General features: G+C 39.4%; 1 protein-coding gene across 7 annotated transcripts in view; it reads left to right on the top strand.

Moving 5' to 3' along the window:
- LOC126235704 (lethal(2) giant larvae protein homolog 1) overlaps positions 1-26,355 on the top strand; it is a 337,149-nt gene that overhangs the window by 183,057 nt on the left and 127,737 nt on the right. For 6 of the 7 annotated variants that reach the window (XR_007544801.1, XM_049944464.1, XM_049944463.1 and 3 more), the window contains 3 exons: positions 5,239-5,503; positions 18,978-19,125; positions 22,414-22,482. Coding sequence is in view for 6 of the 7 variants with exons in the window: in XM_049944464.1 (XP_049800421.1) it covers positions 5,239-5,503; positions 18,978-19,125; positions 22,414-22,482 (482 nt within the window). In the remaining variant the exon portion in view is untranslated. The remainder of the gene's footprint in view (positions 1-5,238; positions 5,504-18,977; positions 19,126-22,413; positions 22,483-26,355) is intronic. The other variant, XM_049944461.1, reaches the window with a different exon arrangement.

Genomic DNA, 26,355 nt, shown 5'->3' with positions numbered 1-26,355 from the left:
TGACACAATCCTAATTTTCTTGTTAGACACTGTCAAATCCATCAACATCAGTCGTTCGTTTACGTACCTTACTGCAACTACGCTGGATTCTATTTCTTTCCTGATGTAAAGCCCTACACTCCATTGTGCTATTCCTGCTTTGACTCCTGACAGGTAAACCTTGTATTCTCCCACTTCCTCTTCTTTCTCACCCCTTACCCGAATGTCACTAACAGCTAAAACGCCCAGCCCCATCTTACTTGCAGCTTCTGCTAGCTCTACCTTCTTCCCAGAGTAGCCCCCATTGATATTAATAGCTCCCCATCTCATTACCATTTGTTTGCCAAGTCGTATGTTAGGAGTCCCTGGTTTGTCAGTTAGAGGTGGGACTCCAGTCACCTCCAAAGGTCAGAGGCATTTTGCTCTGATTGTTGTCAGCATCATATTTAAAGTACCAGGGAAGCAGGTTGCTAGCCTTACTTGCCCCAAGTCCCATTGAGTTTTACCCCTAATGGTTGAGGGACTAACCGGTGGATTTGGTAGTCTTTGCCGTATGAGCACAAAGGTGACCACGACTCAGAATATGTCAGAGATGCCCAGCCTTATTCCAAAGTAACTGGTATCCCGACTGTCGGGACCACTTACTTGGCCACTCATACGTTGCCCGTGGTTCATGAACTAGGACATGACTAGGAACCAACACCATGAACCCCAAATATCTTTGGGGAAAAATATATCTTACAGTGTTTGCATGCTTTAGATCAAAATTTGGACATTCAGTTCACATCATACATGTATAATGAGGCATTGGTTTCGACCAAGGACATATATTTGGCAGTCACTAACAGAGCACTAGTATTGTTGAGAATGGATGTGCCTACATGATCTGCAAGGAACATTTTTAATTGTGATTTGCAGTGAAAAATACACTTTGATGTCAACAAATTGGATACATTCCTTCAAACTAATCTTCCAAAATTGCTTCCAGGACAACACACAGCACATGACATAATTACACGTGCAATTTCTAGCCAAAGCTGTGGAATATATTTCCTAGATGCATCAGGAGGCACAGGCAAAACTTTTCCCATTTCAGTCATTTTGGCAACAGTAAAATCATGAACAGTTATTGCACTGACAATCACGTCATGTAGAATTGTGGCAACTCTTTTGGCTGGTAGCCAAACACCACATCCAGTACTGAAATTGCCGTTGCTCAGACACAAACATGCAATAACAACAAAATTTCTGAAGTGGGTAAAGTGCTCCAATTGTGAGCTCATTATATTGGACAAATGTACTATGGTGCACAAAAAAGTATTGGAAGCACTTCATCATACATTTAAGGATTTGAGAGAAAACGAGCAGCTCTTTGTTGGAGCACTCATTTTGTTGCCTGATTATTTTCAATGAACTCTACCAGCTGTATGGTGTCCATCAGCAGCTGCTGCTGATCTTTGATGTCTCAAATGATCAGTTTTGTGGCAATCTGCCCTTGTACAGAAGTAAACTTTCACTCACCATAATGTCCCGTTCAGGAACATAAGAACTTTTAAGTTTATTTTCTAGGTTCTCATAAATTGGTCAGATTTTGTTCAACTTAGGATTTGGGTGATTTGAGGCATCATATACTTCATTGTCACAAAAATGAAGATACTTTATTTGGCAAAGCCTCTTGTAGGACATTACACCCTTGAAAAATGGAGTTGATATGCTCACCTGTCGTGACCAGTACATCTGCAATTCAGGTTTCTGTAAAACACTTAGTAAAATAATTAGAGCACAGAAAAATTTGAAGCTCTTCACATGATGGGAACAAAATTTTACAGGCAATGGTTGAAACACATTGGCTGATATATTTAGCAATTCCACCTGTATCATTTCCAGCAAATCTGTATAAAAATAGCATTCAAATATTCTAACTTCATCATCAGCAAAAGAAATCGTACAACCAGGATTAGCAGAAAATGAAAATCTTGGAGGAGCACAATCATTGTTTTGGATTGACAACATGCTACTCTCTCACGTGAGACCAATCTGTATCTGTGTCTTCCTCACATTATTCTTAATTTGACAAAAGTTGAAAAGATTCATCACCAGATTCCGAAACAGAGATGTCTTCCCACTGCTCTTCTTCACTGGAATGATTACTATTCATTTTACATGACTCCAAACAGCTGTAATACTGCTGCTGTAGCTTTCCTCTTGAAAGTGAATGTATGAAGATGCAGTAAAAAAGTGTACCATCTCCTTGTTGGTCGAAGCATTGGTGGGCAACAATGCAGAACAAATGTAATCTTTACTGAACGAAAGAATGTTTACCAGTGTCACTGTATGTAACAGGCACTTGTGACCACTATTTTCAATGTTGTAGTTTTTATATATGCTCCATATTGAAATCAGTTAACATAATTAAGCTGTTTGTTTATAGTCACTGCTAACTTATTCACTATAAAAGGCACACATATGTATTGGAATTTTAACTTTGCCATTGGTTGTCTCAAAGTGTGTCCCATTAGTCAATGTACCACTACACTATACCATTGTCCCAGCCTTTATAATATTGCGTGGAAAGTTAATCCGTGATGCAGAACATTTAGATCACTTTGTCCATTATTTTTATGGTCAACAGTACACTGTAAAATGTTCTGTTATTGTACTAATTGACTTATCCAACCAGTTACAGTTACACAGTGACTTACATTTAACAGCTACTCCAAACATTGGTGGAAAGTGGTATTTTCTGCATCTACATTCACAGTGTAATGTTGAAGGCTGTACAAAACTCAAGTCACTTTTCTAGAAAAATATTTAGTTTATTTGTACAATCGATTAGTGCTTTATTGGGAATTTTACGCATGATGCAGTAGTGATGCAGTTTTGTTTGGTGTAAATTCAGTTTTGTATCAGTTATCAATCTACAATAATGCTTCTCTAGAATTATCTAGAAATCAAACACATCCCCCCCTCCCGCACACACAAAAGATAGCATTTGCAGTCGGATTTTAAGATTATTCATTGTCCAAAATGTATTTTTGAAATAAAAGTATGTGGTTGCAATCTAGTTCATTAGTTTGGTGATCTTAAAGTACACATGTGGCCAGTTCATCTTTTACTTGAACTGTTGATTCTCATATGCAATAACTTGTAAAACCTGTTACATTCCAAGTGTGCTGTTACACTTTGTACTGAAAGAGTCATTGCAGTCATCCACTCACCCGTTTTCCTGGCTCACAACATTTGCTGTTCAGCTGTCTAAACTAACATGACCTCATAAATGCATGTACAGGGTGATTCAAAAAGAATACCACAACTTTAAAAATGTGTATTTAATGAAAGAAACATAATATAACCTACTGTTATACATCATTACAAAGAGTATTTAAAAAGGTTTTTTTTTCACTCAAAAACAAGTTCAGAGATGTTCAATATGGCCCCCTCCAGACACTCGAGCAATATCAACCCGATACTCCAACTCGTTCCACACACTCTGTAGCATATCAGGCGTAACAGTTTGGATAGCTGCTGTTATTTCTCGTTTCAAATCATCAATGGTGGCTGGGAGAGGTGGCCGAAACACCATATCCTTAACATACCCCCATAAGAAAAAATCGCAGGGGGTAAGATCAGGGCTTCTTGGAGGCCAGTGATGAAGTGCTCTGTCACGGGCTGCCTGGCGGCTTTTCCGTTTGCACAAACACCCATTCTCTGTAAACTGTTTATACCAACTTTTAATACACCACCTATCAGGAGGTTTAACACCATACTTCGTTCGAAATGCACGCTGAACAACTGTCGTCGATTCACTTCTGCCGTATTCAATAACACAAAAAGCTTTCTGTTGAGCGGTCGCCATCTTAGCATCAACTGACGCTGACGCCTAGTCAACAGCGCCTCAAGCGAACAAATGTACAGCTAAATGAAACTTTATAGCTCCGTTAATTCGCCGACAGATAGTGCTTAGCTCTGCCTTTTGTCGTTGCAGAGTTTTAAATTCCTAAAGTTGTGGTATTCTTTTTGAATCACCCTGTATTATATGCACAGCATCCAAAGTAAAAGAAAAAGTGGAAACTTAAGAGAGCGGTGTTACTTGCTCTAGAAAAATGAAAAAGCTCACTTTAGTCTACAGCTAATGCATGAACAAATGAATTGTAACAGTATTATGAAAAGGAAGTTGCCACTCACCATATAGTGGAGATGCTGAGTCACAGATAGGCACAACAAAAAGACTGTCACAAATAAAGCTTTCGGCCAGTAAGGCCTTCGTCAAAAACAGATGGAGGGGCGCGCGCGCAACAGGCTTCAGTGGCCTGAGACTGTAGTCGTATGTGTGAGCTGCGTTTTTGTGTGAGGGCAGGTGGGAGAGGGGGCATCATATATTGTTGAAGAAGGTCGTACTGGCCAAAAGGTTTATTTGTGATAGTCTTTTTGTTGTGCGTACTTACGTCTCAGCATTTCTGCTATATGGTGAGTGGCAACTTTCCTTTTCATAATATTGTCATATTGAAGTAAAACAGTCCTATTTTTCTAGATGTGTTGTTGCGTTTTTTGTTATTTTTTTCTTTTGTGGCTTTTCCTTATCAGAATATTCATTGTATATTGTGGCTGTTTTAAAATGAGGAAGTTCATTACTTACATGCAGCTGTGAAATATAAGATTTTCCCACCGAGCGAGGTGGCGCAGTGGTTAGCACACTGGACTCGCATTCGGGAGGACGACGGTTCAATCCCGTCTCCAGCCATCCTGATTCAGGTTTTCCCTGATTTCCCTAAATCGTTTCAGGCAAATGCCGGGATGGTTCCTTTGAAAGGGCACGGCCGATTTCCTTCCCCATCCTTCCCTAACCCGAGCTTGCGCTCCGTCTCTAATGACCTCGTTGCCGACGAGACGTTAAAACAACACTAACCTAACCTAACCTAACCTAACCTAAAAGATTTTCCTGTTCCCCCATATACATTGTTGAGGCATTTTGATGCAAGGTTGCATGATACATGAATCCCCCCCCCCAATCTCTCTCTCTCTCTCTCTCTCTCTCTCTCTCTCTCACACACACACCACACACACACACACACACACACACACACACACACACACACTCTCTTAGCATTATCTTTCTGCTTTGTGTTCTGTTTTAATAATAAATAATATAATCTGCTAAAGATTGAGGACGTCATCATAATTACATATGTGAACACATTCATTGTCATAATGTAATGTTACAGTTAATTTTTTAACAATTGATACTTTTTGTTTAAACAGGTGACGACAACCAATATTGTGCTGGATCGTGATGGATTTGTCTGGAAAGGACACGACCAGTTGACTGCCCGTACTGGTGCCTTGTCTCTGGCACCAGGTTTCCAACCTTGCTCTGTACTGCAACTGCATCCTCCTGCGGCAGTTACAGCACTTGTATTGCAGGCAGACTGGGGCCTTGTGGCTGCTGGAACTGCACACGGCTTGGCACTTTTTGATTACATACGCCACAAGGGTGTTCTTACGAAGTGTACTCTGAATCCCAACGGTAATTGTACTTTCTCAGTAATGCTCTTTAATATTTATGTGAAACTGCCATGTCATCTTTATCGTGTTTTCTTATGACTGTTATAGCGGTTTATAACATATATGCACCTTTTAGTTTTGCTCTCAGCTAGTCTGTTATCAAATTTCTGAGATTATGTGAATTGAAGTTAGTAGTGTAGCTAGGCCCAGCCTTTTCTGTCCACAGTACTTTGTCACTTAAGACATTTTCATTGAGATATCTGCCCGTATCATGTCTACAGATCTAAACACATTTGACTAGTATTTCCTTTCAAAGACAAGCTTATTCTCTTCCTTGTGCTCATTGTGGTACTCGTAAAGGGTGTAAGGTTTCCCTTTACTAACGCTATACGCCCTTCATTTCCAGGAAAGTTATTAAAGGAAAGAAGATGAACATACCATCCACTTGCATAGTAGCTTGATGTTCTGTATATTTGTTTCATCATTCCTTATAAAGAAAGACAAGCAATTTCATCAAAATTGAAGATTCTAAATGGTAATAAAAATATCTAAATAACAAACGTCAAAGCTCATAGTATACCTAACACTCAAGAGAATTTGATTGTTACCTGAGAACAAACAGTTGATACCCTGCCATAAGACATTAACCATCACGAATTACAAGACACAAGAAAAATGGAGAAATTTCAGAATTGCTAGTCCGCTGTGCTGCGCTACCTGTATGCTGACTCAGGGTGAAAAAGCTGTGACACTTCTAGTGCTGCCGATATAGCCAGGAAACCTCAATGTCACTGTGCCTTCCAGTGCACAAGTTGGGATTGATTTGTCAACACTTGAATATGAGGTGTAGACACTGGTACGATTGCACATGTCTGAGCCCGAGGTGAATGTTGGAACAGGCCACGCAGATGTCTTATTACAAGTACATGATTCTCGCCAGTGTTCACAGCGTATTTGAGCCAGCAAGGGATGGCTCTTATGTAGGGTTTAGTGGCCTACTTTGGGAAAGAAAGCCAGAGGTACACTCAGTATGCTTGCCAGAGATGTTAAAGATATTCTGCCAGAGACTATTGAACACACTGGGTGCAACCAGCTTGCCGTAGCTCATTTTGTTGTGAGTGATGCATGACTCTGTAGTATGTGCTGAGATTACAGTGGAATCCAAATGTGAAATAATATGGATGAGGGTAAGCATCAATTGTGGATCAAATGTGGGAATCGGATGCTTTTACAGATCACCTTCTCAGGAGCTACAGAGCACCTGCTCAGGAGCTGCAGTGGCAGAGTGCTTCAAGAAATTTGAGAGTATCAGTAGTTTTCTATCATGCTGTTGGAGTAGGAGGAAACTTAAATTTGGCTGCTATTGAATGGGACAGTCATGTGATTGAAACTGGTGCCAGAGACAGGGATTTGAGTGATGTTTGTCTGAAATGTTGTATCTGAAAATTACGTTGAGCAAACAAAGATATGAGGGTAATATCTTGGACAACCTAATAACGAATATACCCAAACTTTTCAAATCGGTTATTGTAGAGGAGTGCATTACTGATCTTGAGGCTGTTATAGCATCATTTGCTACAAGTGTTAAAAGGAATGTTAAGAAAGCTAGGAGAAATATCTGATTAGTCAACACCAACTGTTTAGCTCTGAATATAGAGATGGAACGGAAATAGATAAAATTCAAAACCATTGTACAACTCACCTTAGACCAGCATATGCTGACCAGTGCTAGAAAGGAGAGGGACACACACATTGTGGTCCGGTCGCTATGCTAGAATTTACTCCAAAACCAAAGAGTATTGCAACACAGATTTAACGGAATTCAGTCTGACAAACAGAAACTGAACAAAACCAAAATTAATGAAGGAAGCCAATCTAAGAAACATTTAATGGATTCAAAAGTAAAATTTTGCCAACCTGTCTGACGAAAAATCCTAACAAGTTTTCATCATACAAAATGTCAGTCAGTGGATCAAAATCTATTCCAGCCGGTTACAGTTTGCAACTGCCTGTCAGCTTTCCTGTGTGCAGGTGCAGATGGAGTAGGCTACCAATCAGGTGGCCCTATTCAATCACATTTTTATCTTGTTATGTCTTGTGCAGAAGCCATTTGCACTCTTCTGGTTGTGGGCATTTGGCTGAGGCATATACCGTATTTGTCTAAGATATGATCTGTCTGCCCCACTGCCCATGAGTCAGCTCTTGCCCACACTTGCCCACTTAAAATAAAACAGCCCAATCGATCCAGTTACGCAGTGTTCACACTAGTATCAGAACGGAATATGACAGAGAAGGCCGAAATAGAAAATTCAGTCTTTAAAATATTCCCCATCAGAAGTAGTATGTTTTTGAATACTGTTTACGTGCATTACATTTATTTCCTGTGTGTGTGTGTGTGTGTGTGTGTGTGTGTGTGTGTGTGTGTGTGCGCGCGTCTTTTTTAAAAAAGAAAGAAAAAAAAAGGTACACTGATACTGATGAAGGCAGTAATCCATATCTACTTTGTCCACATTTCTCATTCAGTTGATGATTACTTATTTTTCTGTATGCGGTGAGTCATGAAGCAAGAGTACAGTATGTTCTCATAGGTCACATTTTCTTCATTCATATCTCGTTTTTTGTCATACTTTCTATTCAGAGCCAACTGATCACCAAGTTAGCACACATTTCATGGAGTGCATCCGCGCAAAAAAATTTGGAAAATGCATCTCGTTATATGAGCATCCCCCTCTATCAGCTTTCCTGTGTTCTGTTGCATATGTTTCTGCAAGTTCTCTGAGCAGAGATGAATATTAAAGCAGCATTAATATATCATTTATTTTTCAGTCCCTCTTGCACATATGACTAGTTTTGATCTCCCAGGATCATCATCAGATCTATGTAGATTTGCACAACTGGAACCGAAACATAAACAATATATTAAAATTGTTTTAAGTCTCAATACAATTGCTGTTCTCTGTGTTTATTACGTAGATGAATAACTCACCTCGTCACCATCTAGTGGAGAGTGTGAAAGATAAGAAACAGTTTCATAATGTGGAAAACAAACTTTCTGTTCCATTTCTCAATCCTACTTGAGCCTAGAAGCGAGTCATGGAGGCCACCTGCCCCATATTAGTTTTAATCAACCCATTGCAGTTTGCTCTTTGGTACATAAATCTTGCTTTAAGACTTTTACTTTTGAAATAAGTCTTTGGTGTTATAAGCAGTCAGCTTCTACAATTATCTTGTGTTACACAGGTTGAGTACCAGTGAATGTGTCAACCGGCATAAACTCAATTTCTCCTCTCTTAAGTTTCTCCTTTTAATACTTTGTAACCGTTTCTGCAAACTGTCTGAAAAGTTGTTTTCTTATGTGAGGTCCAGTCAGTTGAAAAATTTCAGGCCCTGAAAACCAGCCGTTTGTTATTATTTTAAAATGATACCAGTACATTTGGGTTGAATATGTCTTAAAAGATGATACACACATAAAAAGACAAAGCTGTGGTGTTTATTTTTCATATTTATTTTAGTTCTGCGTTTGATTTGTGCAAGTTGCTGTCACACGAGTAAAGAGCACACAGTGCCTGTCAGCTGTTTATTCCTTGGAAATTTTTGAGAACATTTCTTGTGGAGAACAGCACTTGGTTCTGAAGTGACAGTTCCATTATTCTTTGAGAGTTGGATTATTGTTTTGTTTACTGAGTTTAAAGGTAAAATGTTAATCTTGTAATTGTGATTAGAAAAATAAGTAATTTTAGCCTTATGAAGTTTCATATTTCATCTGTATATGAAATAAGTCTGAGCAGGATTGCTATAAAGTGGTGACCCCGTAAGAAATGCAAACATACAAACAGGTATGCAGAGTCAAATGATATCATTGGATCAAGAGATGACACAGAAGTGCGTGGAAAAACATTTAACAGACCTTTGTGATGATATCGAGACCCAAATGAAGGAACTGCAGTTGGTAGTGGAGGAGCAAGATACTTCACTAGTGAACCCTTATACAACAGTTGACAGCAGGTGTGCAACGACAGGCAAGCTGCAAATGAAACAGTGCATGCCACAAATCCTGCCTGACAAACCAGAGCTACGGCTCACGATGCTGGAGATAGTATTTGAGCAAAACGAGGTAGTGGATGAACGCACAAAGTTAGACGTGGCAGTGAACGCATTAGATGCCAGAGCAACTCCAATTGGTATGGATATTACACTCGAGCCCCCAATAGTTCAGCAGTTTACTTGTTTAAAAAATGTATTAGTCAGCATAATGTGTAAACCACTAAATAAACATATGCAGCAGCTGGGTATTGTCGGTGAAATGAGCTTGACAAGATACGGCATTGACGCACAACTGTTTGCACAGTTGGCTGGAACGGTCAAGGCAGCAGTGATGACTTGTCAAGAACAGGGCGTCCAAGTGTTAATAACAACTGACTAAAGTTTACGCAATGCTAGACAGTAAATTAGCAGTATGGGTAATGATAGTAGCAGATGGCTGTTTGCAACAACAGACAGCATCAATGTGCAAAGGCCAGCAGGTAGATTTGATGAAACAACTGCAAGAACTTACAGAGCAAGTTACTACATTGCAAAGGCAAGTGTCCTAGTTATTAGAGAGTAGGACTAACTAATCTGGGCGGAGGAGGAACTCGTCTGGGCGAAAGCCGAGGAACAGTGATATTACTGAAGTAAGCCGATGAGAGTGGCTGTGTTGGTATCACCAGCAAATTGGTGACAGAACAACAAAATGTACAGCACCTTGTCGGTACCAGGATGGCAGCAGCGGCTAGCAGTAGATGCAGCAGGCCACGATGTAACGACGAGAGCTCCTTCAGTGAGAATGTGAGTCCACCGAGGGACACAGTATTGCGAGTAATTTGACCAGTTTACCTACTCCGTTACGGAGTTTTACAGGTCCCAGCCACATCCCTGTGAACACATCTGTAAGTCACCAATAAGTACTTCTTAATTTGAAGGTGGATTTGGGTTTGCAGATGCAATTTGTGGTGTCAGTGGCACAGGTGCCATATTAGGTGCGGATTTCTTCTGACACGTGAAGATTGAAGTAAATATTACCAAGACACAGATTAAGAAATACTGTGAAGTAGTCACGGGTACACTAGGATAAAGCACGTTTCACTGTGGACCGCGTGCACAGAGGGGTCACACGGGACGAAAATGGTGGCACAGTGACACTTTTGCTGTGTGTGTTGCACAACACAACAAAGAAGAGGTGAGATCCAAGCTCTGTGTTGAACAACACAGTGCACCACATTCGTACTTCGGCCAGTCAGCCAGTATTGCAACTGTGTTGGAGAAGCCCCGAATTGTTTTGTTGTGGCTGAGACTGAAGTTGAGGGGTTGCTTAAAGCAGGCGTGCTTTGTCAATTTGACAGCCCGTGGGTGTCGCTGTTACACTTAATGAAAAAGAAAGATGGTACGAGGAGGCCTCGGGGTGACTACCGGCTGCTAAATACCTGTACACTCCCAGATCATTACCCAGTACCCAACATCAGGGATTTTGTCAATGAGCTGGCAGGAGCAACAATATTTATTGTCATCAACTGCAAAAAGGCATACCACTAGATACCAGTGGCGGAAAGAGACATACTGAAGACAGTTATCATAATGCCGTTCAGGTTATTTGAGTACATCCGGATGCCATTTTGCCTCGAGAATGCAGCGCAGACGTGGCAGTGGTTTATAAGACGAGGTGCCAAGAGGGTTGCAGTGTTGTTTTCGTTCTGGGTGACATCTCGGTGTTCTCGAAGTCAAAGGAGCTGCGCAAAGAGCATCGCAGGACTGTTTCCGAGTGAATTAACAAGTTTGGCACAGTGACCGGTGAGGTGAAATGCATGCTGTGACAGCGGCAAGTAAAATTTCTGAGGCGTGCAATGTCAGCAGATGGAAAACGCCCCCTTGGAGACAAAATAGCTATAACTGACGAAATACTGTGACCAACTTATTGACAGCTTAGAATTTTAGAGGCAGTACATTTCTACCAGCAACACCTGCCAAGATCAGGTCAGTCCCAAGCACTGTTGACAGCAGCACAAGCTGGGAACATTGTGAGCAACCGAAGGCCCCCATGGTGGACCACAGAATTGCAGAAAGTGTTCAGCCAGGTGAAGACAGATTTACAAAGGGCAGTTCTGTTAACACACCCAGTACCTCACACATCATTGTCTGTAGTAGTTGACACTAACCAACAATCATTAGAGGCAGCATACCACTGATTATGAATTATTGTTTGCAGCACAGGCCACAGACCAACTACTATGGCTGTTCCAGCGGGACAACACTACCGAACTGCAGCTTTGGCAAATATGTCTATAGTGTTCTAAAATTCCTGGGAATTTAAAATCTAAGAAATACTCCCGGCAATATTCCCAAAATTCATAAATTCCTGGGAGTTCATGATTAATTAGCAAGATGGCTCAAAAAATTGTTAAAAGTAAAAGCAGTAATTATATCATTAAATCTTATATGGCTCTGGCCTTAAAATCCTGGTTAGAAATGAAAAAAGTTTTTGGTTTTCAGTGTTTTAAATATCAAAGAATTAGCTATAGAACTGCCAAGCATAGACATTTATGACTCTCGCGTTTCCTAGAACTGCCAACGTCAAAATAATCAACTTTTAGAAAAACCGAGTTTATAATATTGATATGCCATATAGAGTTACTGAAATACACAGGGACGTTTGTTTATTCAATTCGTTAAGTCTTCCATCGCCATTAGAGGTATCTTATGATATAAAGTTTAAAATAAACTCGTGCAAATTTTGTGAACATTAGTCTTGAAAATGACATTTCAGGGAAAAATTATGTGAATAACCTGGCCAAGATTTATGCTTTACTTGAAAATACAAGTGATTTTATTGACATAGAACATGGTAAAATGTGACTTAACAATTCTAAAAGTGAAAGTGATTGCGATATTTCGGAAAAGAAATTTATAAATCATAATTCATCACATGGAATGAGAAGTCTCTGAATTCTGAAAGTGAAACACATGTAATCATTTATTTGGAAAATTTAAAAAATACTACAGATAATGGCCGGTTGAGAACTACACATCCAGAGAAATATTTTGTAAGTTTAGGTTTCATTCAGAGAAATGTGGGGTTTCAACTTGCCTAAAAATAGTAGGCCTAGCGAATATTTTAAATTACTTTTTCCACCAGACTTATGGTAAATTATGTTTTGCATAGAATTTGCAAGGAAATTAACGTGTGGAACGATAAATCTTGGATTAAAAATGTATGAATTTACTTGGTTAACCTAGTTTTAAGGTTCTTTAACTGTTAATAAGTGTTGAAACATTCAAATTCTAAAAATTTTCATGAATTCCCAATCTTGGGGATCTTCCCGGTCCAAAGAAATATTCCTGACAACATTCCCATTTTATAAATTCCCTCCCACTGGGGATATACCCGGCCCACATCACTGTATGTCTAGCTATTCGCAAATATGTCTGGCATGGGCAAAGGTCAGCATTTGGTGCGACGTATCAAGAGGCAAACCTAGACCTTTTGTTTCTGAGGTATCATGGAAGATATCATTCATAGTGTTCATGGACTAGACCACCAAAGAGCAAAAGCCAGCATGAAACTTACTGCTTTGTGTGACAAAGTGCTAAGAGGGAACGCATCAGGTGCCAAAAGATGGGCTTGATGTGCCAGGGATGTAAGGTTGGTTAGCATGTTCCCAAACCACTACGGAACAATTTGCGCACGTCCACTAACATCATCGGACCACAGATGCCTTCAGAGGGATACCTTTATTTACTCATGGCTGTGGACCAATATATGCAATGGGCAGAAGCGGTGCCATTTGCAGAAATAGTGGCACGAGAATTCTTTTCTACACGGATTGCACAGTTCAGATGTCTTTTGAATGTGACTTTAGACCAAGACCGCCAGTTTGAATCAGCATTATTTTGGAACTAGTCAAACTGTAAGGATTCACACGTCAGCACTCAGCTGCCTACCACCTGACAAGTAAAACCATGATCGAGAGGTGGCATATAACTTTAAAAGCTGTTCTGATGTGCCAGGATGAAAACTGGACTTCAGCATTGTCAATGGTGTTGTTGGGCCTCGGGCCCACTTGTAATATGGAGTTGGAAGCTTCCATGGCAGAGTTAGTTTATGGGGAAGCACTGCAACTGCCAGTGGAGTATTTTACTGCACGATCAGAAGAAACCACCTTATGGCCAAGCCCTGCACAAAACAAAGTTATTGCATGGCATAGGCAAACTGTTCATGCACAAAAAACTAGATGTTGTATGACTGCTGTTCCAATCACCATATTCTGGTCACAATAAAGTATTACTAAGAGGTGAACATATAAAACAGATTGAAAGGAACAGGAAACAGTAAACTATCTCACTGGACAGAGTGAAACCAGCACACATGCTGTTGCCAGATGACAACATGGTGTGAACAACAAAAAGAGATGGCATTGATACAGCCTCCAGGACAAGAATAGGTGATGACAGAAAATGACACCCCACCACTTCTAGCAAGCGAGGTGTGCCAGAGGGAGAAGAAACTGACTCTGGTATGGTAGTCCAGGGTGGGTCAATGAATACCTAAAAATTCCCATATGTCCCTCGAGCTCTACTCTACTTCAGGGAGGCTACGTGGGAGTCACCATCACGCAAGTAAAGTGCACGTGATGCTTGTCGGCAGTTTATTCCTCGGAACTTATGTATTGACAGTTCCATTATTCTTTGCGGGATGGGTCATTATTTTGTTTATTGAGTGTGACATTTTACATTTAATCTTGTAATTCCAGTTACAAAAAGAAATAATTGTAGCCTTCTGAAGCTTAATTTTTTCCATCTGTATATGGAATAAGACTAAGTAGGATTGTTGTTATTACAAATTTTATGGTAATGATGACAGTTAAAAGTAAAAGGCGAGTTCTTAAGCAATTGCACACATAATTGGCTTTTGCATGGAAGCATCTGTAGCATAAAGAGAGACGTTGTGGTCAGGGCAGTACCAGCTTGTTTCTTGCCTTCTTGTTTTGCTAATAGATTGTGACTCGTCCTCTTTGAAAAAGGTCTCGCAAACAGCTTCTTCGTGAGATTAGTCTCTAAAAATGGTGAGATGGAGACCAATATAACAAAACTAAGTAGTAATTACTGCAGCTTTATAAGGTCTGTTAAAAAGTTTCCGAAAAATTTTTCTGTGCTTACTTTTATTTATTGTGCGTGGTCTCCTTTGAAATAATCTCCTCCTTAAACTGATACATGTTCCCAACTCCTTTTCCACTTCCTGAAGCAGTCTTCGTACACCTTTTGCTGGATCGCGTGAAGCACCATCTGTGAATTTTCTTGTATCTTGTCTGTCATTGCAAATCTTTGTCCTTTCAACAGGGTTTACAACTTACGAAAAAAAAAGTCTGCAGCGGCCAGGACGGGAGAGTATGGAGGATGAAGAAACACAGTGATTTCGTTTTTTGTACAGTAGTCACGCACCAACAGGGGTGAATGTGTGGGTGCATTATCATGATGAAAGAGCCACGAATTTTCCCATCACATTTCAGGACATTTCCTTCTCACAGGTGTCATAACATATCTCAATAGTATCTTCTATCAACAGTCTGCCCCTGTGTCATGAATTCATTATGAACTAATCCTGCAAAGTCAGAAACAATTTTCAGCACGGCTTTGACATTTGTCCTGACCTGACGAGCTTTTTTTGATCAGGGAGAACGTTTCCTGACTCGCTGTGAAGATTGAACCTTGTGGTCTCAACATCGTAACTGTAGATCCAAATCTCATCACCAGTTATGATTCTCTTAAGGAACATATCGTTCTCATTTGCACGATCTGAAAGCTCTTCACAGATTGTGAGATGAAGGTCTTTCTGGTCTTGACTCATGAACTGTGGGCTGGGCTTGGTGGCAACATGATACATTCCTAGGTGCTGTGTTTGGATTCCATGACATGATCCAATTAAAATGTTACGTTCTTCTGTAATCTCTGTCATTCAGTCCTTGATTGGCCTGCACAATTTCGTTGACATTTGTGACAAGAGCGTCAGCAGTACATGTCCTGAATGAGGATCATCTTCCGTACGGCCATTTTTAAACCATGGGAACCATTCGTATACAGAGTGCAGCTTAAGCACTCATCACCATAGGCTTTCTGCATTATTTGGTATGTCTCTGCCAAGGTTTTCTTGAGTTTCACGCAAAATTTAACGCAGATGTGTTGCTCCTCTCTCTGCCGTCTTGAAATTCGCAAACTGTGCGACACGCCGTTGTACTCAACACTGCTCTGAACAATAACTAAAGATGTACAACAATGAAACTTCCAGCAGTTACACATTAAACACAGGCATGTGCAGGGGATGCCAATAGCATTTTGCTCCAACATGCCACGGGCAGGAAATTACAAATGTTCCAGAATTTCTTGAACAGACCTCATATCTGTAATAACAATGTTTGAGACAGAAAATTGTAACAGACTGAATCTTACCTGAATGGGAGTTTTCTTCAGGCTGTTAACACTTGGCCTCTTCAGGTTCCAAAATTTCTTGCTCACTTAAAAAACGTGCCATATTTGCAGCAGAATTACAGCAAATAGCAAAACCTAACAAGCACACACTAGACTTCTGATAATATGAGCACTCAATGGCTCAGTCAGTGGCAACAACAGATCTTACTTTCAGTTCTGGTTCTTTCAAGGTAGTTCTAGAAATTAACAGAAGGAACAGCTAGCAAGATATCCATACAGTGTTGTCATACAAAACTAGTCCAGTTTTTGAGAGGTGATTTGCCTGTATATCCTGTACCTCATACACCGAGATATAGTCAGTTGCTGTCTTTTGAAACCAGTATTGTGTCCAAAGTTGGGAAGGGGTTTGGTCGCCAATTAGAGTGGGCCTTCCTCATTTAAAAGCTTCTAATGCAGCTAAAATTCAATGTGGGATCCACTATGAACTTCAGTGATGATGATCTTTATTTAAAATAAATTTTCTCCTCCAGTCACTGAATTGAAGTAATCTCAGCTGTAACTTCAGACACAGAGCGGAACATATTTTCACAGAAAACAGAAGTGTTCCAGAGTACATATCTATACTAATGGCCTCAAGTATTTACACAAGCCATCAGGAGTTAAATACCAATGAAACAATAAAATTGGTTGGAGCCCATATTATTCACTTTGTTGATTGGCTGGCTGTATGAATAAGATTGAGTGGTTTAATTTACTATGAATATCATAAAGTCATGTATTGGAAATATGAAGAAAACTGGCCATTATCCACTTCCATAGCATTCGGGAGGACAAAGGTTCAAATCTGCATCCGGCCATTTAGATTTATTTCTGCTAAGTCTTTCGCAATGGAGTTCTTGGATAAAAAGGTCTTGATGTACATCAAATTCAGATAAAATCCCGAGCTTCATGACAGCCCTACTTAGCTCCTGATGACGACGATGAAGGAAGTCATCGAAAGCTTGGAATTGTATCTGAATTTTACATCGAAAAAAACTGGCAACTTTTTATTTGTCGAGATTTAGATTTTCCACAATTTCCCTAATTTGCTACTAGCCAATGCCGGGATGGGTGCTTTGAAAGTGCAGGGGTAAGTTCCTTCCCAGTCTCTGAAATGTTAAGAGCTTGTGCTCTGTCTCTAATGACCTCATTGTCGATGGCATGTTAAACCTTAATCTTCTTTCCATCTGCTCGTTTACAGAAGTCATATAATAACATTCCTTAAAATTGCTTCCCACCCTTGACAACAATAAAAAATGCCACTAAATATTTCTACTTCCCCAAAAGTTTGATCAGCTCTTTCATATTCTTTGGAGTGTGAAGAACTGGCAGCTACACATGTTGTAGTTTATGTGTTAAACTACATGCTGCAGGCCTGTTACTTAGAAATTATGTAAAAGAATCATCACAATTTTTAGAACCAAAAAGTCAATCTCATGTGATTTCTACTAGGATTTTTTACTCTGTGCAAATACAATAGTATCATTTTCTTTGCAGATTTGTAATGTTCTCAGTATAAAACAGGATAACAGGAGGAACACATTCAAATACAAATAACAAGAAACACCTGGAGGCACCAACAAGAGAGACAATTCACGAGAATCAACAAAAAATTTCACCATCAAATATTCCAACTAAGCTAACCAAACTGTGATGAGCTACTGGATAGAAGGGCCAGAAATATGGCTGTGAGTGTTAAGATGTTCACATCAGGCAGGGCCCTGGGAGAGAATCACCATTTCCAAACACTTCTATAACACTCAGGGGCTGATCACATATCACAAGTAAACCCTTTACAGAACTGCGAGAAGTGCAGAGTGGTGCACTTCCACAGCACCTGTGGCGAGGTACAATGGGATGTCCACAGCAGTTGAATGATTAATAGCCCTTCGGTAGCCACCAATCTTTACTTCTTGAAGACACAATGGAAACAGGGACGACTTATTCGAGCACTGTTTCTGCAGTGAATGTTTTTGCAGTGTTGGGGAACGTGCAGTGTTGTAAAATTTCCTGACTGATTGAAATTTTGTTTCAGACTGAGCCTCAACCTGATCTTTCCTTTCATTGGCCACTCTCTAAAGCTAGGATTACCAAAGCACAATATGCAACCCACCTTCGCAGCTTCAGTTCTGACCGTACTTTTCTTCTATGTTGCAAACTTCATGAAATATTTCCTGCAAACCTATCTGGCATACCACACTCTTATCTGAAGTTCGGCCAAGTTTGGAAAGTATCAAAGAGCTCTTGGCAGAATGAAACTGAAGTTGTGAAGCTGGATCAGAAGTAGTAATCGGATAGTTCAGTTAGTAAGAGAATTGCCCATAGAAGACAAGGTTTCTTCTCATTTCAGTTCCTTTATTTATACTGGATCTAACAGTCTCTAATATATTATTTTCAGTATTGGTGAATTACAGTAATCAAATCACAAAATACATTGCTGGAACTTAAACACAGAAATTCAGAATAAATCAGCAAGACGTGAAAACCGGTGAACTGCAGCAAATCGGGCTGCAGCCAACCAGTCCTTGGATTGAGCACTTAAGGTGATGGTCACATCTTAGTAAGTGCTCTGTGCTCTCCTTCCTTGGTATTAAAAACTGTAATTCATCAGCATACTGATAGGTTCCAGTATAACTAAGGTTAAAAGTCAATCATCGGCACAAAAATATTTGTTCTCGGCAATTTTATTTCATGCTACATAGTTTGGAAGCATTCTTGACAATAATTTTGTTGTTGGCTTCACGTAAACACCAGCTTTCCACGCTGTTCTGAACAATATGCCAAGAAGTGTTAAGTTTATCAGATGACAAAAGCATTGTTATAAGAAAGCTGCATAACAAGCCATATTAAAAGTATTTAGTAATAAAATGTTTCTCCCTACAGAACCATTTTCATTATTGATGGAAGTGTTTTGAAGTTGCTGTACAGATTATCAGTGTCACTCTAAAATGAAGGTCATATGATTAGAAATTATTCTATTTTTGAATTTTTTGTTTACTCAGATCTGTCTGGTGCCGGAGATGCTCCAATCTCAAGACGAAAATCTTTCAAAAAGTCATTACGTGAATCCTTCAGACGCCTCAGGAAGGGACGATCGACGAGACGCACTGATAAACGAGGAGTTGCATCACCGGTGCCAAAGAAAGATGGGTGTGTACAATTTTTTCAAGAACACAGAAAAGATAAATCATAGTACATAATGTTACTTTTTGTTGTCACAGTTCAAGAAGGGAAGTAGGATAAAGTTTTCTAATTATAGAGCAATCACCCTATTATAACACTGTCTTAAGATATTGAAAAAGTTTATTATTGTTGTTAGAAAACCAGTTTGAAGAGGAACAACATAGTTCAGAATCAGCAGGGGAACAACACATTTCACATTTTTAGTTAACACAGTTAATGAAAAGTATTGGCAAAAGGTTAAAGATCTCTCAATTGTGTTTCTGTATTTCCAAAAAACTTACAACATTGTAAGATGTGGGAGTGCTAAAAAACTAATCCTTCCAAACTTGCTAATAAGGAAGATCCAAATGGTATATGATGGCTGCAAAAGTTGTTACAAGCAGGTAATGGATGATCGAACCGAATCAGGTCAGAGGAGTGCAACAGGGTAGTGCATTTTTTCCACAATTTTTTATTGCACTTATGGGTGTGATTTTAAAGGAGATAGGAAATTGTTATCTCAGTGCTTTAGTCTTTGCTGACAATGTAGCTATTTGGGGAGAAACAGAACTAGAGGTACAGGGAATCTTGTATGAATGGAACTCTAAGTTTAAAAAGTATCAGCTGATAGTAAGCAAGAGCAAAACTATTGCAATGATTATGTGCAGGACATCTGCTCAGAGCAACCTGATGCTAAATGGACAGAAAATTGAATGTGTGGGTGCTTAAATTACCTGGGAAATACAATAGCAAGGAATGGAACTGCCAGACTAAAAGTACAAAACAAGTAAAAAATTGATCCAGTTTTTTCATAAAGTGTGTTGCCAGAACAATACTTGGATGGAAATCTGCAGGAGAAAAGACCTATAGGATGATTCGGAACAAGGTGGATGGATCAGATTTAAGGATGATCTGAAGACTAAAGGAGAAAACTGGGGAACAATATGAAGACAAGAAGTATATAAAGATAGAGCAAAATAGAGACAAATTGTTCATAAAAACCCTATCTGGCTTGCTACAAGGATACATACTTGTGGGGGTGGGGGTGGGGGGGTGCTCTCTCTCTTCCCCATATCAATCACTGTTCCAATGCCTACTACCTATATGTTTTGTTGTTATCAAATTCTCTAACATTTCCACAATGATTAAAAGTAATTCACTTTACAGGCAGACCACAGATGCAGAACTGTACGTTTAGCAATTAAATTGAAACACACTGTTATTAGAGGGAGATTTGATAAAATGAGGTAAATAGGCTGCTCTCTCAATTCAAAGATTTCACAGGTGGCAGTTCCTCAAGAACCTTCTAAAGAAAGAAATTGGTATTCCTTATTAAGATCGAAACACTACCTTCGATCTGATCCATTTTATGAGTGTGCACTAGTTGCATACTATAGATGTTATGCTTTTGTATGCTCCAGTAGAAACCATAATTTACTTCCTGTTTCAGCTGTTATTACCAGAAGATCTGGTTTTTGTACTGTGACAACATTGTTCCATAACATTTGTTTTAGCTCTTTAGGTTGTCTTGTTGGTGAGCAGAGCAGAGAAAAACTTAGTCTGTACCCTGCTTCGAATGCCAGTTCAAATACACTGTTGTCATTTGATGGAGTTCTCCAGGTGTGTGTGTGTGTGTGTGTGTGTGTGTGTGTGTGTGTGTGTGTGTGAGAGAGAGAGAGAGAGAGAGAGAGAGAGAGAGAGAGAGAGGGGGGGGGGGGGCAAAAGAAGAAAAGAACAATGAATATATCATATTGGAATGCAAATATTTAAGAATTAAAGGTAACAACTTGCCAAATGGTGGAGGCACTGAGTCATTGAAAGGCAAATAATAAAACACAGAACTTTGTAAGAACAGTGGACACACACACAAGGTCCAAGATGGAAGGAAGCCAAACGGCATTATAAATACGCATTGTGCTGGTGCTGCAGCTTGACAGGGATGGGGTTTTCCACTGGGTGGAGTTAGTGAGAGGAAGGGACTAGTAGGAGGCTTCATGGCGGGTGGCTGTGGGCTGTGTTTGGAGAGACCACAGGTGCACAAGATGGAATGTGGCATTGATTAGATTATTGTGGCCACAGGTGAAGTGTGTTGTGGGCAGTGCATGATGAAGTGTGAAGTGCCACCTGCGAAAGCCCCCATATCAGTACCAGCTCTGCTGTAACATCTGCACATCATATTTTGCATGTGTGACCACCAACCCGTCTATCTGAATCAGTGACCACCACCATATTGTGAGGCAAAGAAGAGATTTGACAACCCAGTGGGTGAACACATGGCTTAGCAAAATACTCTCAACTTCAGTGGCTACTTTATTATCCATGTCATTTATATTCTCACCACCACCACAACACTAGCCTCTTTGAAATATGTCAATGAGAATTGTCTTTGCAACATACCCTTCAATCCAGCAACCCTTGAATGCACTTTGCTAGCCCCTGCCCCAACCCCAACCCCATCTCCATGTTGGCACCATGACTGTAGTATCACTCATCCTGCATTCACACCCTTTTCTCCACAGTCACCCTTTTCCTATTTTCTATCTCCACCTCAATGTGCACTGCACACATCTTATGGTTGTCACATTCATATCCCATGCATCTGCTTCCTTCTCTCCGTCTGTTACCCTCTCTCCCACTCTGCACCTCCTTTTCCACTGGACACAACCCCTCACCCCGGTCAAGCTGCGGTACCAGCACAAAATAGTTGGATGGAATGATATAGCTGCACAGGTGTGTGTGTATGTGTGTGTGTGTGTGTGTGTAGAGAGAGAGAGAGAGAGAGAGAGAGAGAGAGAGAGAGAGAGAGAGAGAGAAATGAACACATTTCAGTTCCTGAGGAAATGTGGAGTCAAGTGTGGTGCAGGGAGGGTCCTCACCACCATCCCCCCCCCCCCTCTCTCTCTCTCTCTCTCTCTCTCTCTCTCTCTCTCTCTCTGTGTGTGTGTGTGTGTGTGTGTGTGTGTGTGTGTGTGTGTGTGTGTGTGTGTAGTGTTGTGTTCAGTTTATATCCAATATTAAGTTACCACAAAATAAATATTTTGTATTGCAGTATAAGCTACCTTTCCTGCACTCCACACAAACTGTTCCCTTCTTCCTCTTATTCTTCTTGACAATCTGAAGCATTACCTTCCTTGCATCTAAATGTATTACAGACATCTGTATAAATTCTCTTGACATCTCATCACTTTACTTTCCACAAAAATTGTATGATACACTTCATGCAATAGTAATGGTATTAAATTAGCTATCTGTTGTTTACTGATTTTCATACATTAGTCTTCAGGATGTAGCAGAGGGTCAAGAGCTATCCCCAGAAGTAACTACAGCCATACATGAACACACAGGGTAAAATTTCAATTTTTGTGTTTTTGAGAATGTTTATGTAGTTGCATATTTTCCCCACAGTCTTCTGGGTACAGTAGCTGTGCTGGTATTCTAACCTGCATAATGTTGTTTAGTTAATTTAAGTTTTGTTTGGCTGTTTTTCTTTAACAGTGCATATCACTAAAATTGTACAGTGAGAAACCTGTAGAATGCTGCACTTTTAGCAAGAATTTACCTTGCTTTAAATTACAATTTTGTAGCACCTTTTTTGTTCATGCTGTGTGTATTATTGTAGTTTTACAACGCTGTTACTGTGTACGTACAGTGCTTGTATATAGTTTAAGACTTATGTGTGGTTTTATGTCATGTTTGAGCAGTAATATCCAGTTTAGTGAAATGCTGATTTTTTTACATCTGTAGCAATTCTAATTCATTCCTAGTCCATCACAACACACTTGTCATGCTCTGATTGTCAATTGTATATCCTTGCACCTGACAGAAAGGTTCGTGCAATATGAAACTGTCACAACAGTTTAAATAAATAGCTTTCATTGTAGAGCTACAATGTGTTCATCATAAAAAAAGACGACCATACATATAAAAAGAGAGAACATAATTTATTGATGAAATCATGCAGTTTACAACTTAAAAATAAATTGTGTAAAGCTATTCTATATTCAAATAGTGGATTTTTGTGGTTATTTTAATACTAAATATACCATACTTGGCAGTTTATTCGTCATCACTACACTCGAGTATCTTGTCACTGTCTCTTCCACTTTTATGCGTCGAATATTTGGAGATGGAGAAAAACCCTCTTAACAGCTTTTTGTTTCCCAACAAATATTCATAAAAGCTCAAGCAATTAAAGTGTGTTAAATTGTGCTGGACATACACAACACCTTTTATGTTCCCTTTTCTTCAGTCTATTCCTGGCTTTGGCCCACTGTGTGTTTACAGAGGAACAGACATGTTTCATAATAGCATTATGACTTGATAAAGAAAAAAGAAATTTGAAATTTTCTGCAGTTCATAATAACAAACAATACTAGATGACTGACTGAAATATGCACACCACACTTCTGCTGCTGGTTGAGTATGTTTCTGTTGATAGTCTTTCAAAAATTTTATCAAATTACAAAACTGATATCATTAACATTGACATTTATTTGTTCGTTTGTTCGTTTGTTGAGATGTGTGATACAGTTTTCAGCATCCTCCCAAATGGGTATTATGAGAGCTGTATCCATTTGAATGGTCCAAACTGGTAAAATTGAGCCATCCGCTTCTTTTGGTATTAAATAGTAGAACTATACCCAATTGTCATCTCTCTGCCAAAGCTGTCACACTCCTGTGAATGACCTTCCATTTTATGAGCATGTATTGCCTTTATTTTTAAGGACAGATAATTGTGTTTGTATCTTTCCTCAAGAGTTCCTAAAGCAGATTGTAAAACAGAAATAGATTTGACTATAGAATTTGATTCTTTCTCCAAGTTCAGTATATTATTTCTGAAAAATGACATCAAGAGTGAACAAACAACATCGTAATGATGTCAACGATAACACGAAAATAAACTTATGGAACCTAAGGAAAAAATTTTGTAAAATTGTTAGTTTCATTTATTTACAATTAATTAGAGTGGTGACTGATTTCTGTTGTTCAGAACTCATTTTTTTCTCAGAGCCCAAAAAAAGAGGATATTTTTCAGATTTTTGTGAAATCTCCCCGGACACATTTTGTAGCCTCAAAAAGAGGACGTGTCCAGAGAAAAGGAGGATATATGGTAACCCTGTTTAATTGAAATGCATTTCAGAGAAGAGAAGAAGAAGAAAAATTTTAACATCAGTGAAAGCGGCAGTAAATAGTTGATGGGATCAGTCTCAACAAGTGTACAAGAACTTGGAAACAGTTCCAGCCTTTCCATCTAAATTTCAACTATAACAACATTATTCATGAGCCATAACTGTAAGGACTGAATGGAAAGAAGTGAAATATAGTGTCATTCATATTCCGCTTCATAATGCCTCAACAAAGTCACTGTGTGCCATTTATTGTGAGGGTCTCTGCTGTGGTTAGATTTTTTCCTTCATTTTTGTACACGTTATATTTACACTATATAAACTCCTGGTTCTCTGTAAATGTTAATAAGGTTAACAACCTCATAGACAAAACGTCTCTTTAGATACACATTTGCTTCATCTACAAACAGTTTGAAATTCCATGAACAAGTTGCGTGCATTTCGTGAGACTATTTCCATTTGTGATAAAAGCCTGAAGGTAGAGACTCCTTAGTTATATATTAATCCATTTTCTCTTTTCAAAGCTATTTCACTATTTTAATGGTAGGCCAATTACGTGATGTTCTGATTTTCTGCTGGATAGTTGCTAATCACATTCTTCAGTCACACGCAGAAGTGTCTGTTATAGTGCACACAAGAGGCAAAAGTCTCATCATAGTTAATAAAATCCTGAGCCAGTCAGGTGTTGACAGCTTACTTGGCAGTCTGGGAAATATAATATAGGTGAGGTCACCATGATTTTAACATAGCTCTGATCCATGTGGTTATGTAATATTCTGTCAGAATGCAATTACTAGGATTTAGAAGTAGTTGTGTTGTTCATTCTTCAAGGCATCATTCCTGTGAGTGCATGTAACTTGTTCAACAGTCTTATCTTACTGACTAGATGCAAAAAAATAGACCTGAACTCTTTGAGGATGCCCACATCACATTTGTATCAGTGACCATGAACAAGTAGAAAGCTATGTGTGTTCAGTAAACTAGATAAAAAAGCTACAATGTCATATCTCAGTGAGGAACTTGAAACTTTCAGCACAGGGCAGGGGCATGTAGGGGAACTATGTCACAAGGTTAAAAGAACAGTTGACTGTGCAATTGACAGATATGTACCCAGTAGAACATTTCATAAGGTGAGGGACCCTCAATGGTATACGTCACTATAAAGAAACTTCTAGAGAACCAGAGACTACCGCATAATAGATGTAAAACAAAGCTATAGATAGAGATAAGCTGAATGAGATACGTTTGGCTGCCAAGGCAGCTATGCTTGAAGCCTTCAATGACGATATTGTTAAATGATCTTTCACAAAACCCCAAAAAATTCTGGTTGTATGTAAAAGGCTGTTAGTAGCGCCAAAAGTTAGTGTACAATCTCTCACGAGTGAGACAGAAACTGAAATTGAGGGTTGTTGTTGTTGTTGTTGTTGTTGTGGTCTTCAGTCCTGAGACTGGTTTGATGCAGCTCTCCATGCTACTCTATCCTGTGCAAGCTTCATCATCTCCCAGTACCTACTGCAGCCTACATCCTTCTGAATCTGCTTAGTGTATTCATCTCTTGGTCTCCCTCTACGATTTTTACCCCCCACGCTGCCCTCCAATGCTAAATTTGTGATCCCTTGATGCCTCAAAACATGTCCTACCAACCGATCCCTTCTTCTAGTCAAGTTGTGCCACAAACTTCTCTTCTCCCCAATCCTATTCAATACCTCCTCATTAGTTACGTGATCTACCCACCTAATCTTCAGCATTCTTCTGTAGCACCACATTTCAAAAGCATCTATTCTCTTCTTGTCCAAACTGGTTATCATCCATGTTTCACTTCCATACGTGGCTACACTCCATACAAATACTTTCAGAAACGACTTCCTGACACTTAAATCTATACTCGATGTTAACAAATTTCTCTTCTTCAGAAACGATTTCCTTGCCATTGCCAGTCTACATTTTATATCCTCTCTACTTCGACCATCATCAGTTATTTTGCTCCCTAAATAGCAAAACTCCTTTACTACTTTAAGTGTCTCATTTCCTAATCTAATCCCCTCAGCATCACCCGATTTAATTTGACTACATTCCATTATCCTCGTTTTGC

The sequence above is a fragment of the Schistocerca nitens genome, chromosome 2 (genome assembly GCF_023898315.1).
Source record: "Schistocerca nitens isolate TAMUIC-IGC-003100 chromosome 2, iqSchNite1.1, whole genome shotgun sequence".
Lineage (NCBI taxonomy): Eukaryota > Metazoa > Arthropoda > Insecta > Orthoptera > Acrididae > Schistocerca > Schistocerca nitens.
Note: the sequence above shows the minus strand (reverse complement) of the source record. Positions and strands in the feature narration are given on the sequence as shown.